The 18,593-nt window shown below is 39.4% G+C and overlaps 1 protein-coding gene across 4 annotated transcripts in view; it reads right to left on the reverse strand.

Annotated features, from left to right (window-relative positions):
* The window catches only part of NHSL1 (NHS like 1), a 154,737-nt gene extending 140,947 nt beyond the window's left edge, over positions 1–13,790 (reverse strand). For all 4 annotated transcript variants that reach the window (XM_081340918.1, XM_081340920.1, XM_081340916.1 and 1 more), the window contains exon 1: positions 13,045–13,790. In XM_081340918.1, coding sequence (XP_081197044.1) covers positions 13,045–13,372 — 328 coding nt within the window. In that variant the 5' untranslated portion in view covers positions 13,373–13,790. The remainder of the gene's footprint in view (positions 1–13,044) is intronic.
* Positions 13,791–18,593: the final 4,803 nt, after the last annotated feature.

The raw sequence follows: 18,593 nt of genomic DNA on the forward strand, positions 1-18,593 counted from the left end.
TGAATTTCCAAGATGGTACAATGTAAATATACTGTTTTGCAAGGTGCTTTCTGCTAGCGATCCTAGTTTGCATAAAACAGTACGAATATGCTTGAAGTAAAATTGGGCATGCTCTTTGATCAAAATGTGCCAAAGCTAACCACCAATATTTTCACCATTGGCAGGGAAGTGACACAGGTATTGTAAGCTAAGGCAGGTAGGTATACCTGCAGGAGACCACAGCCACTTTCTCTCACCCCACCACAACTTACTGCTGTTATAAAAATAGAAGGAGCATTATAAATGTCAACTTGAATTGTACAAATAAAGATGGAATGTATATCAAACAAATAAATTAATACTATATTACTATCCTCATGCTTCAATTCACCTAAACTGTTATTCTGTCAGATAATTCAAATGGATGGGGGCAATCAGAAGACAGTACAGAGAAAATGACTGGGCCATTTCAGAAGTAAAGAGATGCATACATGCAGATAGAAAAGTAATGGATAGCATGCAGTTGATAAAGATTAATGAATATGTGTTAAAAGACAAAGCGGAAGTATAAAATAACATATTTTTGCCCACACTGATGCATGGAAATGAAGATTGTTAATGTCTGGAAAAACATACAAGTAAACTCAGTGGGATGGAATGAGTGGCGAATGAATGTGTTTGAATACAAAAGTGATGACTGGTACAAAAGAATTGTGCTGAGTTGGCTAGATCTTCTGGAAATAATGACTGATGATCAAGTCTCTCACACGCAGATAAAAAATAAATAAAGGAAGAGTGAATGGGTCAAGAGGAAGCTGAAGATCCCAGTCACTGCTGGAGTTGATAGGATCAAAGTGAGAATTTTAAATAACAAAGGGCAATGGACAAGTATAATAGAAGAGGATCATTTGCAAAGGCAGAAATGGACAGAGTGGTTGATGTTGATGTAAAAAAGATTTAGCTAAATTTCCTTTTCTTTTTCTTTTTCATGCCTTTAATTTCTTTGGCTTGGTATCTTAATCCTTTCTGCACTTTATATGATATTGCTTACTGTGAAATGGAACAGAATAGGTATCTCTATAGATTGACTCAGCCTTCCATGATTCTGAGGTGAGTAAAATGAAGAGCCAGATTGTTGGGGACAATATGCTGACTCTGTAATCCACTTAGAGAGTGCTGTAAATCACTGTGAAGCAGTATATAGGTCTAAGTGATATTGCTATTGCTATATCTGTAAGAATTAAACAAGACAAGAACTGAGTTTTCTCACTAGATTCAAATTATCACCAATCCATTTTAAATTGCCTTCATCATACAATAGCATGATTTTCAATAAATGAAAAGAATACAAACACTTTTGAGTATTTTTTTCCACTATAAATCAATAATCTGAAAGAAAGCACAGAATCACTTTCTCAAATCCTTATGAACCTCCTCTAAATAAATGTTGTAAGCCACCCTGAGTCATTATTGCATGATGGTTGGCTATACAAACTGAAGATATACAAAATGAATAAGTAAACACCTGTCACCAAGGCTACTGGTGACAGGTGTTTACTTATTTGGGATTCTACCATTTCTATGCTGGAAATGGTAGAATCCCAAATTATAACACAGAAATAGTTCAATAAAGTAATATTTTAATGCAAAATAAATTCTAAGTATCACAAATGAAAAGGATTTTTCCCCAATAGTCATTGGGTGGATCCAGATTTATTTATATATAGAACAGAAGCACTGACATCAACAAAACTTAGGAATAACTTTAGTCAATTGCATTCAATGATTGTATTACATATTATTAAGTCTGAATATACATTTTCAATATTATTATTATTATTAAACTTATTTCCCTGCCAACTCCCAGAGACTCTGGACAGTTTACCATATACTTTAAATACAGGGGACATTTCTACAACTACACAAAAAAAATAGTTACTTAACTACAGATAATTTCTCCTTTATTACTGGTTGTTACACTGTGCAGCTATGAGTCTTGCAATACATAATAAGTCAGTAACAGAAGGATAAAAGGTGATAGCATACTTTAAAACAGGAGGAACAATGAGAACTAGGTTTTTTATGCATGTAATTCACCTTTAAACGTGGGGCAGATAATTTCTCCCTATTTAAACTTTAGGTGGAAAAAGGATATTAAATTACAAATTATTTTTTCCCCAATGTGCTACTGTACAGCACAGGTCCCCAGCCTTTTGGGCACCAGGGACTGGTTCTGTGGAGAAAGGTTTTTCCACAGACCGGATAGTGCATGGTTTTATATGCTGGGTGCATCCAACAGATGGGGCTTTGCCTGTTTGTGCGGACCATTTCTGGCATATCGTGGCCCGGCACTGGTCCACGGACCTGGGGTTGGGGACCCTTGCTGTACAGTATATCTTCATATGGCCATATCTATTCCATTTCCCTTCTTTCAAATGAGACCAGGAATATGGCATAAGATGACTGCAAATTGGCATTCCATGCCATTCTGAAATTTCAGGAAGCAAAATATATCCATTCCTGCATTTGATTGTGTAAAAACACTTCTCCATGACTAAAAATAAAAACTGACTACAAAACTAAAAGTGACTGGAATAAGGATATTTGTCACTATAGCCAATTTCTTCATGCATCAGATTACATTTAAGTACCATACTATATAGTATTGTATAATACTAGTACTTTTAAGAAACACAACATTATATTTGAAATTAATCCCCTTTCCAAGTAAGACATGGCAGAAAATAAAACCATACCTGTTATGCCTGCCTTGCAAGTCCACAGTCCTACACCCATTAATTAATGCTGTAATTAGTCATCTAGTTTGCCAACAGTAGCCAAAAATGTCACACACTTTTTATACCTTCTAATTAATATTCACTGACCAAATATAAAATAAAGGAATGACTTTTAATACTATCTTTGGTTTCAAGCTCAAAATATTTAGATTTTCTTCTCTGCAAACTTTATATATTAGTTATTGGAAATGCAGAACTGATGCACAGACTACAGTACATAGATTATGCAGTACATAAACTACAGTTCTACAATATATCTCTGTGTCCAAGATACAGCTGCTAAATCAGATGAAAAAAGTGATACTACCAGTGGTATAAAATGTCAAATACCTCTTCGAGTGACTTATAAAAGGAATTGCTTTTAGTAATGAGAAAAAAAATGTTTTAAATAAATAATAAATAATTTACTGAAAGGGACTTTATATGCATTTTTATATAACAAAGAGGCTTATAAAACTGCAAATGGCTTTGTGACAAGATTAAATTATTATGATTACTATAATAAGCACAGAGTTTAATCAATGGCTGCAATAGGAAACTTCCACACATTAAAACAGACCCCAAAATAGTATTTTTTTCCAAGAGTGCTAAAGAGGAAAGATGTTGATTGCTGTTATTTTTCTTATCTCCCAGTTAGTATTATTTGCTTTAAAAAAATCAAAGAGTTCTTTCCAAGTCATGCCGGATCTGAACATAAATCAGAAATTGTTAGCCAAAACTAAGGCAGATTTTTTGCAGCTACATCTGGTCATTGCTAATTGTTCTTTATATGTAGTTACTCTTTTGAAGATTATATGCATTGATAATAGGATAAATTTAATTACAAGGATGTTTGTCTATATCATATACCAAAAAAATCAATTTTTAGACAATAATTATTTATGTGCAAATCCATTGCTTATTCAAATAGATTTTGCTTTAGCACAGCAAAGATTTGTGTTTTTCTGGTTGGAAAGGGTTCATGTTTTAATGAATCCTTCTGCATTTTTTTAGTTCTTATAAAGTATGTCATTAATACTGCAAAGGCTAAACTTCTGAAACAAATGCTTGTTTTTTTATTATTCTCTGTTAAATTACAGAATTACGGCTGCAACTTATTAATTCCAGTGTACTTTTGTTTCTAGTATTGCAATAGTCTTGGGGTAAATTATTGAATGAAATTTGACAGTTTTTCAGGTAATTTTGTGATAAAGTAAAAGAAGAAAAAAAATTTGGTCTGAGCTATAGATTTTGAGGGAAAGAACCTTAGATGTTCAGTAAAGAATAAAATAGCTGAAACTGTCCAGCGAATCAAATTAGGCTGTTTTGCCTTTTTTATCTGGTTCCTAAAAAGCTCTGATGGCTCAGACCTCATCTTAACAAGACAGGCAATGTTTCTTCAGAAAAATGGGCAAGACAACTATGATATTCACTTGTGGAAAACCATAGGTACAGAAGAAAAATAAAGCTGCTAGAACAATCCTGCAGTGTTATATATGCCATAGAAGTGATTACAATATTGAATCAATGTTTTACAAATTCTTTCAAGACGGGAAGTGCTGTGAAGGATGGAAGATTCTTCCATTCATATGTTTCTTTTTTAATACACAGGAAAGCCCTTCCAGAGTATTTTTTTTGTTGTTGTTGCAGCAGGAGGTAAGTGAGCCAAATGAGATGTTCCCCCACGGAAACAGCTGACCCCAAACAAAACAAAAACACTCACAAGTTGCATTGCACAGTATTTCCTTCCTAACACTGGATGGCTCTGGAGAAGACATGAACTGCAGTCACCCAACTTTATGAATCATCCGAATAAATGGGAAAGAAATTAGCAATTTCCTCAAAGAATCTCTTCCACTTTATCTATAACATTTTTTATAAAACTGTGTGTCAAGGGAATCAGAAAGTAAAAACCATTAACTTTTACCAAAGCCATACAGTCTTTATACAAGTCCAGAACAAGCATATTGTCTTACGTAGCATGCAATAAATTGCTAGTTTTCCAGGCTTCAAATACAAGGAAAACATTTCATTTTGATTTTATTTTTGTTTATCGCTATAATTTTTATGCTGCTCTGGTTGAACAGCCTCCAAGTGGCTTGCAAAGCTTTTCAGGAAAGAGAGATTTTTTTAACAAAAAATCTTTAAAATTCTCAGTTCATATGATATTTTTTTGTAGATTGCGTTCTTTACTTCCAATTTCTGGAAGAGGACTCAAACTCAGTATTCGTTATTCCTAAGGAAAAAATACAATCTTTTCTTTTAATGGCTAACAAGTCCTCTGAATAAACAAATAGGATGCTAAGTGCTATATACAACTGTCCTGATTATAGGTTTTTCTAACCATGACTGCTATATCTTATGTGGTGTTAACTGACTTTCAGCAACGCCTAGAATTTCATTTTTCATTTCTCAACCATAAAAAAGATCCCCAAGATCAAATAAAATATATATGAGTATACAGATAGTCCTCGACTTACAACAGTTCATTTAGTGACCAAAGTTACAATGGCACTGAAAAAAGTGACCATTTTTCACACTAACAACTCTTGCAGCATCCCCATGGTCACTTGGTCAAAATTTTCATGCCGGCAACTGACTCATATTTATGACAGTTGCAGTGTTCCGGGTTATGCGATCCCCTTTTGTGAACTTCTCACAATGGGGAAGCCAGGTTCACTTAACAACTGTGTTACTAATTGAACAACTGCGGCGATTCACTTAACAACTATGACCAGAAATTAACAAAATTCACTTAGCAACAGAAATATTGGGCTAAGGTCTTTTACATGAAATAAGGTAAATACATATACATCCTTCATTGATGGTATATACTGTAAATTAAATTTTGCAAAATTTTGCTTCAGGTTTACGATTCAAAATGACTTTGTATAGCATAGCAGTTTGAAGCTATTAGATATATATGGAGATATGAAGGCTTGCAGAAAAAAAAAATAAAAAGCTTGAAAATTTCAAAACTTGAAAAAATTGGGAAAGATGAAAAAACTCCAATGCAATGTTTTGTTTGGCATAATGGATGAAATAAAACAGGGTACTCATATATTGCTATCCTTTATATTCCAAATATATTTTATTATTTATTTATTATTTATTATTTAAACTTATATACCACCCTATTCCCGTAGGACTCAGGGCGGTTTACAGGGCAATTAAAATCATACCATACAAAAGTTAAAAAAATTAAAACAGTTAATTAAAACAGTTAATTAAATTTAGAGCCCAAAATTTAAAAAGTTAAAACATTAAAACCCAATTAAAACCCCTCAGTCTAGGCCCGACAGCTCAAAGAGCCAAGTTTTCAGCTCCCGGCAGAATGAGCGGAGGTCGGAGGCAGTCCTAAGTTCCATCGGATGTTGGTTCCAGAGGGCAGGTGCACCCACAGAGAAGGCCCTCTCTCTGGGAGTCACCCACCGGCAATCCTTCACCGGCGGTACCCTAAGAAGGCCCTCCCTGTGGGAGCGCACAGGACGATGGGAAGTTGATGCCGGCAGCAGATGTTCCCTCAGATAATTTTATTAGGATTGTGCTGTGCTTGAGATTCAAAAATTAAAGGATGCTTCAGAGTATGTAATAGTAGATATATACCACCTATCTGGAACTCCATAATGCAAAGTGTTTTTTTCCTGGACCTTTTTATTCAGAGTACCAGAGCAATATAATTCCTGTATGCAATATGACTCTCAAATCAAAGGCAAGAGGCACTTCTGCCACAAATGCCACTGAAGAAGGAAGGAAGGAAGGAAGGAAGGAAGGAAGGAAGGAAGGAAGGAAGGAAGGAAGGAAGGAAGGAAGGAAGGTAGGTTGGTTCAGTGCTTGAAAACAGGCCTGTTGCTATTTTTTCTTTTAAAGGTTGGTAGATCTGCCTTGATCTGGGTTCGAAGGACAGAAGCAGCATCAAGAAACACCAAATTGAAAATTTCAAAATATATTAAATTCAATTACTAAACATAATTACTATGTGACCAGTGTATGTTTTTGCATGTAATAAGCATGGCAAACTTTATAATTGTATGAGCAAAGTTATGTACTGTATATTGCATTGAACATTCTTAAAAGAAGCAAAAAGAACTCAGAATACTAAGGATAATATTAAAAGAATTATTGCATACATTTCAAATATTCCCAACATTTCTTCTGAAAAAACTGGAAAAAAAATCTCGGTGGTTTCATAAATCCCGGAAATATTATATCGCCAAATATCCTTTACGGCATAGGACTTATACTGAGTGTCCGTTTAGTATAGTTGTTAAGGCATCAGGCTAGAAACTGGGAGATAGTGAGTTCCAGGCCACCTTAGGCACAAAGAAAGCTGGATAATCTTCACTAGTCACTTTCTTTCAGTCCTAGGTAGGAGGAAATGGCAAACCACTTCTGAAAAACATTGCCAATAAAAAATGCAGGGAGTTGTCCAGGCAGTTTCTGAACATCAGAAACAATTGAAGGCAAAAACGACTTACCGGTATACTACAACCATGAAAGAAAAAAACTAGCAAGCCCAAGTTGACAAAATAGGAAAGAATTTTACAGAAATTGTTAAATATTTTTTGCTAAGTAATCAAGAGGGCAAATAAAGCAAAATGAAATAAATTAGCACAATGTAAATTCTTTTTTGTTCTCGGAATTACATGCAGAAATTATTTACTCACTTTAAACTATGTGCATAAATTATTACTTCACCTTAATATGCTAAGGTGGTTGCTGCTTATTATTTCTTGTACATTATCAAGAAGCTTAAAATGCAACAATCAGCACGAACTTCTGCTAAAGACATTGGTTACCTAACACAGGATTATTTGAATTATGTTCCTGAAAACTGTAGCATGCTGTAAGAATTCGATGATGTTCCATTAGAAAAACAAGGGCAATACCCTAACCCCAAAAGTTCATGCGGTCTTCCACTAGTGAAATTATGCTTTTTGATCCAAGGCTCAGGGGAAATTTTTTTAATTAATTGGTTCTGTGGCCTGAATTTTTTTTTTAAAGCTCTTGAGCTAATGAGCCCTCTGCAAAGCTGCTCTATATACCTGTGCAATTTTTAACGCAAGCCAGGGAAAAATATTGCATAGCTTCCCAATTCCTCAATGAAAACTCAGAACAGTCTTTTCCCGTGTAAGATTGATAGTGTCTTGGCGACATTTTGACGAGGTCCCACTCGTCATCTTCAGGCTGGTGTCTTCGGCTTCGTGCTTGTGCGAGCAAAGCGTGATCGGAGCTGCTGTCTCTCTATAAATATTGGTGGGGTTGTGTGTGGTGCTGGCTTTGTTGCTCTAAGCGGGTTGGTTGGCTGTGTTGTTACATCCTGATTGGATGATGGAGTTATTGTTTGCAGCTGAGTTGGTTGTTTTGTAACATCCTTTGTGGCTGAGGTGTTGGCTGTGTGCCTATTGGTCTTTTGTGTTGTAACGACTTGAGTGTTGTAACGACTTGAGTGTTGTAACGACTTGAGTGTTGTAACGACTTGAGTGTTGTAACAACTTGAGTGATGGGCTGTTTGGTGACCACTACACTAGATATCCTGTGTTCTGGGGTGCAACATCCTGGGTGGTTGGCTGTGTTGTGACATCCCGAGTCTTAGTATTGTAACCTCCTGAGTTTTGTGATGTACTTTCCTGGGCAGACGGCTGTGGTGTAACGTCCTGAGCTCTGGTTTGGCTCTGGGTTTGCGGTCTGGCTTTGTGTTTATGGTGTGTGTCAGTTTGCTTTGTGTGGGGGTCGGGAGGGGGTGCAGCAGTTGGAGATGCCGCCGTGGTTTGGCTTCTGGATGGTGGTTGTATTTCGTCTATGGGGTGGGTTTGGGTTTGAGTCTGGTGAGGATGATTGGTGGTGGTGTCCTGTGTTGTTGTGGGTCCAGTGTCAGTTTTTGTGGCTGGGACTCGTTTGTTGACTAGGGCTAGTTTCCAGATGTCTGCTAGGCGGGAGGTATCGTCATGTTTGTTCATGTTGTGGGGGTGTTTCTCTATTTCGATGGCTTCCATAATTATTCTCTTATTGTAGTGTTCAATTTTGGAGATTAATTTCGTTCCTTCAAAGTCAATTTCATGTCCTGTTGCTTTAAGGTGTTGGAAAAGGGAGGAAGTTTTTTCTTCTTTTCTGACTGCATTCTTGTGTTCTGCGATACGTGCATTTATTCTCCTATTAGTTTGTCTAATGTATGTGGCTGGGCAGATTTTGCATGGTATTTTATAGACTCCTTGGTTTTCAAGCTGGAACTTGTCTTTGGGGCTTCTTAAGATGTTGGCTATTTTTGGTCAGTGCTGAAGGCTGTCTTGATATTGTATTTGTGGAGAATTTTGCTGATTTTATCTGTGGTGCCTTTAATGTAGGGGAGGAGGGCGATGCCGTTGTCCTGTTCTGTGTCTTGGTTCTTGGGGGGTGTCTCCCTTTGGATTAGGTTGGTAATAGTGTTTCTTTGGAATCCGTTGGAAATTAATACACACACACACACACACACACACACACACAAACACACACACACACACACACACACACACACACACATATATATATATATATATATAGGGATGCGGTGGCTCAGTGGGTTAGGACGCTGAGCTTGTCGATCAGAAGGTCGGCAGTTTGGCGGGTCGAATCCCGAGTGCCGCGTAACAGAGTGAGCGCCTGTTACTCGTCCCAGCTTCTGCCCACCTAGCAGTTCGAAAGCACGTAAAAATGCAAGTAGAAAAATAGGGACCACTATGGTGGGAAGGTAACAGCGTTCCGTGCGCCTTTGGCGTCTAGTCATGCCAGCCACATGACCACGGAGACGTCCTCGGACAAGCGCTGGCTCTTTGGCTTTGAAACGGAGATGAGCACCGGCCCCTAGAGTCGGAAACGACTAGCACGCATGTGCGGGGGAACCTTTACCTTTACTATATATATATATATATATATATATATATATATATATATAAAATCAAATCAACAGAACAATCTATTGTGGACAGAATTTAAAAAGGGTTTCATTTTTTTAAACAAAAAATATGATTTGAAACAAAAAGGTTAGTGTAAGCAAACAAGAACCCCAATTACTCTCCTAAGGCTAATGTGCCAAATGAAAGCTGAAAACTGATACCCATCAGAAATGCTGACAAACAAGCTTCTCTACTCTGCTGAATTGTCTGTACATCATACATTATAAGCCTTGTTTTGTGCAGAGTGGGACAAACTGCAAAACCGAAAAAAGAGGAGAGGTCGAGAGAATATTTCACTGCAGAGAGCCAGCAGGAAATTCCAAACACTCCATGAAAGAATTAACGAAGTTTCTGGGAAAAGGATGTATGTAGTTTACAGAGGGAAAATCATAACATGCTTCTGAACCTTCAATGACAGGGCCTGGGATAAGGAAAAGAAAGAAGGAAGGAAGCATCCCTCCCCTGGCTTTGCTTCCATTCATTTAAACAGCCAAAGGTAGATTGCCCATGCCTAAAGTTCAGTTCCAATATCACTTGTATAATATTTATATGGAAGCCTTTTAATTCAGAATGAACAGATCACGTGACTGCAATTTTTTTTAGCCTTGGATCTCTGAATAAGCTGCACACCCACTATAAATAAAAACAAGTTACTTTGCTAGAACAGATTGTAAGTAAAATTGAATTGGACAGCGGGGGTGAATAAAAAGGAACATATTGTGCAAAAAGTAAAGCACTTCCATGTTTAGACAGATGGAATAAAATGGGAAGTGTTAAAGCAATGCTTTCATAAGCATAACGAGAAATTAAACAACTTATACTCACTAGAGCTTACTCCCAGCACTTGGAGTAGACTCCAGTGAAAGCTGAAGTCAAATAACTTTTGTGTACTGTTGATTCAGTATTCTCCCAGAAAGATAACCTTTAAGGATTAGACGCCTTTGTCTAACTTTTAAGTACTTTGAGGTTGAGCAAAGATACCAGACTAGAATTATTTTACCCATGGGAAAATTAAGGAAAGATATACTGTGACATAACTCAGCAAAAGTTAAGGAATTTCCTCCTAAGAAAAAAAAAATCTTCACATTTTTCAAGCAAGGACATTTTAAAGAAAGATGTATTTTGTTCAATACAAAATATTCTCATCACCCTTTGAACAGTAGTCGAAGTGGATTCCAATTTTTAAAGGGTAAAACAACAGAAACGGATTATTATGTAAAAGGTAAATAACCAATGACACCCAGTCCAGATGATATCAGTAAGAGCAAATTTTGCTTTAATTAGCTTTAAAGGCTCAGGAGACCAGACTTCAGCTGCTCTCCAAAAAACAGGCACCAAATGCTAGGCTAATTTGCTAGCGGCAGTTATAGCTGCTACCACAGAAAATGCCATCTTTACCGACCACTATCTCATCAGTCAAGGAGAAGGTTTCCCCAAATGTGTCAGTTGTTGATCTCAATATATGCTCATAAATAAACACTTCCCAATAAAGAACATTTGTAGCTCAGGGTTGAAATGAGGGGTCCTTGATACTCTTTGAGCTTGGTTGTTTTCTTGCAAACGTTTTATTACCCAAACTAGGTAACATCATCAGTGCTGGTCTAATGAAATGTCTGCAAGAAAACAACCAAACTGAGAGAGTACCAAGGACCACTCATAAACAGTTTCCCTAGACCCACTAGCTCCACAGGGGTCTTCAAACTTGGCCCTTTTATGACTTGTGGACTTCAACTCCCAGAATTCCTCAGCCAGCATGCCTGGCTGAGGAATTCTGGGAGCTGAAGTCCACAAGTCATAAAAGGGCCAAGTTTGAAGACCCCCTACGACTAGGACTTCATATATTCTGCAGCAGCATTTAAAAGCTACTGTACAACTTTCTTTAGTAGGAGATACCTCTGTGCTATTTTGGTACACCCCAATAACTGTATTACCAAGCCATGGGTGTTGGCTTTTTGTTCTTATGGAACAACATGACTGATAACATCTACAGTTTAGCAAGAATGTCCTTTTCTTTCCAAATGAAATGAAACTGATAAAAGCTTTTCATCCTGAAGGTACCATTTGTCATCCAACGCTAAAGTCAAATCCATAAAAAACACTCTGGATATAAGAACAATATTGTTCAGAAGAAAAAATTAAATTAAAACTTTATTAATTTTATAAAAAAACTTGATTAAAAATTAAATTAAAACTTTGCTTTTGAAAGTTTACCAAGTTTCAATATCTCTTCAATGAGGGTTTGATAATTCAAGTGTCTATCAGTGTCATCCAAAGCCAATCTGTTTGAATCTTTTATAAGGGATACCAATAGATTTTATAATAACACATCACTTTTAATAGGGCTTCTATAAACCTATATGCATTATTTTCCAAAAAAATGTATAATATTCAAATTTACTTAATTAAGGGACCCATGGAAGAGACCATTCCCAGTATTATCAAAATAGCTTTCATCTGAACAAATTCAGTCAGAGAATCCCATGTTTCCATTACCATAAAAGAAGTTAACTAATGACATTGTAAAGGAATCTTTCCGAGTGTCCCAGAAATATTTTTTTCAACTTAAGTTCTTAGTGTTCCCATTTTTTCTCTCTCTCTCTCTTTACTGTCCTGTTTATAAAAACATGCACAAAGAAACATAGATGTGGAAGGTTTTCTCTTATCTCGGAAAAAACTTTTTACAGCCTGGGACCTAATCCCAAGCCTGCTTCACACTCTTCTGGAATCTTAGGCATGCAATCCAGAAGGAAATATAATCCCATCTGATGGACACACATCTGTATTTCAGCGCACGCAGGCCAAAACACACGTGTCGTGCACTGTCACGGAAGGTTTCTAAGGGGCCAATTGTTCGGCTAGACAAGGAAGAAACCCGAGGCTTTGTTTTGAGCACTGGACTCTTAAAAAGATCCCTGTTTGGGAGAGGCAAAACAGCATTTCAACAACGTGACCCAACCCGTGGAGCCTGTTACCTCTTGCAATAACCGCGAAACTCTTTCGTGCAACCCGCTCAGAACCATCAGCCTCCGGGGTCCAGACCGAGCTCCGGTTTGGACGGGAAGAGGAGACGGCCCCGTTTTCATTCGCGACTGGAATGGGGTTGGGTCTTCCGTTGGTCCAACGGATAGCGAGGGGAACCTCTGCTCTCTTGCAAACTTCAAACATTTCCACCGGCCCAAATCTCCCCCCTTTTTTTTTTTTTTTGCTCTCCTCCCGGGCGGCCGGCAGGCAGGCACACATTCACACATACACGCAAACAGACCCCCTCCCCATCCCGCAGCCGCTGCGAGTGGCCCTCCAGCCAAGCAGTCAGTCTATAGTTCGCCCGCCAAACGCAGCCCCAGCTAGAGACTTACGGACTTTGACTTTGCGGTGATCCAAGCAACCGGCGAGACCTTTGAGGGACTCCAGGCGGCCCTGGAGCCGGACGCTCCGTCGCCCGAGGCTGTCGGCTTCGCTCTGGATGCCGCCGAAGATGTCGCCGGCCCAGCGGGAGAGGTCAGAGAGCTGCCAGAGGAGGGAGACCAGCGAGCGGGAGCAGACTTCTTCCAAAGAGTCGAAGAGGCGAAGAAGCCCCGCGCCGCTCCGCCTGGCGTGCCCGTCTTTGTCCCTCTGAACGGCGGCAGCGCCTTCTTCCAAGCGGCAGAGCTTGAGGGGCGCCACGGTCCTCAGAGGGAAAGGCATCGTCGGGCTTCCGCTTCTCTGGGCGGAAAGCAAGACGCATCCAACCCAAGCCAACGCTTCGCGCCGGGTCCTTTTCCCAAAGAAGGCCGAGCTTTCCAACCCAGCTTTCCTTTTTTTCCTTCTTCTTCTTCTTCTTCTCGCTGTTTGTTATTAAAAAGGCCGGAGCAAAGAGCTGGCGTGGCCGCAAGCCCCGTCAGCCCAGGGCCCGCAGGGGAATCGCCACAGGTACATTGCGCCGATGCGAGCGTTTGGGAAGAAGAGTTGGCTCGCTTGCCCCGCAGCTTAGCCGAAAAGGCGCTGCAAGAGCCCAGCGTGGCGCGCGCGGTGGGGGGAAAGGAGAGAGAGAGAGAAGCGGGAATCCAGAGCTTTGCGCCGCTGCCGGGCAACTCCGAGCAGAAAGACCGGAGGGAGAACTGATGTTCTTGGAAGTCAGCGAGGAAGCGGGCTGGAAAGAAAAAAGGGGGGGAGCCTCTGCTCGGCGGAGCCCGAAGACGCTTGAAAACACCCCCCCCGCGCGGTCACCTGGGACCCCCCCCCTCTTGTTTGCTTTCCCGAAACAGCCGCTCTTCCGCCTTGGGAAACCGACGAGACGGAGAGGGGAGCGCAAGACGATCCGTCTCACCCAGAAACCTGGCGCGAGTGATTTAAGCGATCCCAATAACAACAATCAAGGCCGCCGCCTACCTGTGGCTCTCCCTGCCCGAGTTACTCCTTGCCCCGCCACCCAGCCAGCCGAAGGTGGAGCGCCTCTCTCTCTCCCCGCCTTCCCATTAACTCTTTCTGCCGCTGGAGGTCAGCGAATCTCAGCTTTGGCTTCTTAGTTCATTCGCTCGCCCGAGGAATCTTCCCCGGGCTCTTTGCCTCAAAAATGAACTTCCTCCTCTGTCGCTCTGAGCTGCCCAGCGGAGCCCGTCCCTTTACAGCTGCCACCCTTTTCACCTATTTTTTAAGGGCCCAGGAGAGCCTCGGCCTTGCTATTTAGGTCTCAAATGCCCCTTCTTTTTCACAGAAGCGGTCTTACGCTAAGGGCAGGAGAAAAAGAGTATAAATGGGGAATTGGATTTTTTCTGGGACCTATTGGTAAAATGGACTGAATCCCTAATGGCATTGCTGTGGCAGTTTTAAAGCTGGGCTCCCTGATCTTTTTTCTTGCAACACTCACTTATTTATTACTTTTATATCCCATTTTTCAGTCAGGAATGGAAAGCAGAGCATCTACGTAGGGCTCTCTCTTATTATGCTCTGCAACAACTCTCTGGGGTAGTTTGAATCTAGAGAAAATACTGGCCCAAAGCAACATGGTGAACTTCTTGACCCCTCATGCACAGAAGATCTTCCATCTATCTATATTTCTAGTCAAGAGATGGCTTTTTTCCATAGCACTAGAAACCTGGGAGCTAAACTGTGGTCAATTTTATCTCCATGAGAGTCAATATTGATATATGTTTTGTTCTTTTATTCAGGTGACATTCTAGTATCTGTCATGCATGTCACATTGTGCTTTATAGCACTCTCTGGGCAGTTTACAGAGTCAGCATATTGCCCCAACAATCTGGGTCCTCATTTTACTGGCCTCGGAAAGATGGAAGGCTGAGTCAACCTTGAGCCAGTCAAGAACAAACTCCTGGCTGTGGGCAGAGTTAGCCTGCAATGTTGCATTTTAACCACTGCACCATCAGAGATATAGAATTGTTGTTAAAAAATAGTTTGCTCATGTCTTCTGGAGGTAAAGAACATATTCATTAAAATACTTCAATCTCTTGTGTTGCCTAGAATTGTGTTGGCTCACTCATATTAGTCATGCTTAATATTTTCTATATCTATCTTCCTGGCTCCACAGTTATTAAATTACAAGGACTTTCTGCACGCTGATTAAGTTTCTCAATGTCATAAAATACAATTATAAGCAACAGGCACACACAAAAGAAAAATGCATTGCTGTACTTTAGCTGTAATCACTAAAAAGTTCTGTTCCTACTTTAGGTATTTCTGCAAACATGTGTATGCATGTCTACTTCCCGTACTTCAGGCAGGGGAACTGTTAGGCTACAGAGCAGATGTTAGAATCCCTGCCCAATCTTGAGTTTAAAAATGTAAAACCAGGTGTTTGTTACTTAGAACATCTAACCATGAAGAAGGAATCATTTGCAAAGGACATTCAGTTCAAGCTTGGTGCTACACTTAATAACCAGTGAATACACATGGAAAAAAATTACACCTGCCATTTTATCCAACCAAGTTTTAATTACATATGTCAGCTAATTATGTTCTTCCTGAATAATGGTCATTATAGTTGGATTAGATGATCCGGCATACACCAGCATTTCATTAGGGCCTAGGGGTCATAGATAATTAGTAGAACAAGAATAAACAACTCAAAAACCTGGCACAGCTTCAGACTGGGGTTACACTGCTAGAAATTCAGGGTAGCATTGAACTGTTATAGTATCATCCAATTACTTTAGAAGGCCCGAAAAATACTTAGTACTAGCCCCTAGTTGTCCAAAGGGCACTCATCATTATCTATGATGTGATGAAAGTGCTGATGAAGTGCCTGGAGTCTCTCAGGTCCAGGTGGATCCTTCCAAGATGGATTGGCTTTGGATTTGTGGATCTAACAATTCCAGAGAAATGGCACCTTTCTCTCTGAATGGGGTTCTATTACCCCACTTGGAGATGGTCCACAATCTGGAAGCCCTAAACTCATGACTATGAGTACAACTGGCAGCTAAATAGGAGTTCTGCCTAGTTCCATCCGGTGCACCACTTATAACTATCCTTAGATCAGAAAGGCAGGTTCATGATCACTCATACTTTAATCACTTCTCAGTTGGATTTCTCTAATGCATTCTACATGTGTTGCCCTTGAAGAACATTCCAAGGTACAGGTAGAAGGCATCAGATCAGGTATGCCCTGATATATTTGGATGACACCCCACCCTACCCTTTGCTTTAGAAGCCCCATTGGCTGCCATTGGGTCTCGGAATGTGATTCAAAGTGCTGATTGTCGCTCCAAAGGTCCTACTTGGCTCCAGTCTTTGGCTATTTGGAATTGTCATCAGAGGGGGACTTCAGAAGCAAGGTTTTTTCCCATCAACATCTCCATCCTCTGGAACTCCTTTGCAAGATTCAGTAGGCTTTATCCCTCCTGTGCTTCAAGAAACTAGAAAAAAAACCTTTTCCTTTTGCCACAGGATAAGGCTTTTTAAAATAGAGGCAGTGCCTGCAGTATCTTTGGTATATTTATATGAGTTTTGTTTTTGTACCTATTTGACATTTCTATTGTTTAAAAAAATATTATTCTCCTAAAAAATAAAATCTGGGAATGGACAGCATACCAGTATAGTAAACTTCCAAACAAATACATGACGTCTGTTATCCTCCTCTAGTCTGGTGCTGGGTTCCTCCTCCAGATATAAATTATACCACTAAAATCTTAAAATGGCAGATTTCAAACTAGAGGAAGAGATGCAGATAGCTGATTTAAAGTGACTAAAAATAAACTAATTTAATAAGAAAGAAACAGATTAGTGAGAAAGTGTTTTCATAGCAAATTAAGTGGAAAAATGAGCACACTGTTCTTATATCCTCCTGGCATTTAGTCATCACTAAATGATTGTTAATTGTTGTAAAATACATTTTGTAGCCATATGTTGTGGTGAAGCTAGTCCTAGTCGTGGGATGTCACAACAAGGACAGCCAATCCTTGCTATCTTTGAGAACAGGGTAGCAATTTGTCTGATATTTTCAGTGATTCCAATCCAAATTCCAAAAGCAGGAGGAGGGAGAAGGGAGGAGGAAGGAGGGGAGGAGAAGGAGAGGGAGGACCAGGGAGGAGGAAGAGGAGGAGGAGAATAACAATTAGTAAAGGCCAGGATAAAAAACTCATCAAATGATTCAAATTGCAGATTGTGCAAAGAAGCAGAAGGAACAATAGACCATATATATTGCTCATGCAATCACAAGCTGATTATAAACAACAATATAACATAGTCACCAAAATGATTCACTGGAACATCTATTTGGACTGGACAAATGTGCCACTCTCACCATCAACAGGGGAAAACAGTGAATGAATCAAGATGCCCTACAGAAATAACATCAAGAGTCTGGATAAAGACGAACACTACAAACACCTGGGCATCCTTCAAGTTGATGACATCAAGCACACTGAAGTCAAGAAGGAGGTGAGAAGTGAATACATCATAAAAGTGAAGAAGATCTTAAAATCCAAACAGAGTGGAGGAATTACCATCAAGGTAATTAACACCTGGTCAATTGCAGTCATTAGACACACAGCTGGAATATTGAAATGGACTCAAGTAGAATTAAAAGTCCTGGATTAGAAGATCAAAAACAACAACAATGAATCATGGCCTTCACCCACAAAGCAATGTTGATAGACTCTACTTGCCAAGGAAAATAAATGGGCGTGGAAGGTTGCAAGTGCACCACTCAGTTTAAAAAGAAAAACGGCATTGGAAGAATATCTGAAGCACAGTGAAGAAGATAAACCTAGTATACGATGAAGACTTACTGAGTACTGAAAAGACAAAACTAGTGTATAAGAAAAAGCAAAGGAAGAATAGAAAAGAGACATAAAGAACGGTTGCAAGAATTGATTATGACTAGTTTAATGAAAAGAGGATTAGGGGTGACATGATAGCAGTGTTCCAATGTCTAAGTAACTGCCACAAAGAAGAAGGGGTCAACCTATTCTCCAAAGCACCTAAAGGCAAGACAAGAAGCAATGGATGAAAACTAATCAAGGAGAGAACTAATTTAGAACTAAGGAGAAATTTCCTAACAGTACTCAGTGGAACGATTTGCCTCCAGAAGTTGTGAGTACTCCAAAACCTGCGGTTTTAAGAAGAGATCGGACAACCATTTGTTGGAAATAGTAGGGTTTCCTGCCTGAGCAGGGACTTGGACTATAAGGTCCAAGGTCCATTTCCAACTCTGCTTTCTGTTAAATTGGATTTTTCTTTTTTAAAACTACAACACACTGTTGACCCATATTCAATTTTCTATTAACTACTATTGTATAAGCTTTTTGCATGTATTTTACAAAGATGGCACCAATGCAACTGGAACTGAAATAAATAGAAAGATAATTCTTCCGTTGCATACATGGTTTCTGTGAGCAAACGTTTATTTAAATTGCTTTAAGCAGTGCTTTTTTTTGTAAAAGAAAAAGGTGCCGGAACTCACACATGTCAT

This window comes from Vipera berus (genome assembly GCF_964194415.1).
Source record: "Vipera berus genome assembly, chromosome: 1".
Lineage (NCBI taxonomy): Eukaryota > Metazoa > Chordata > Lepidosauria > Squamata > Viperidae > Vipera > Vipera berus.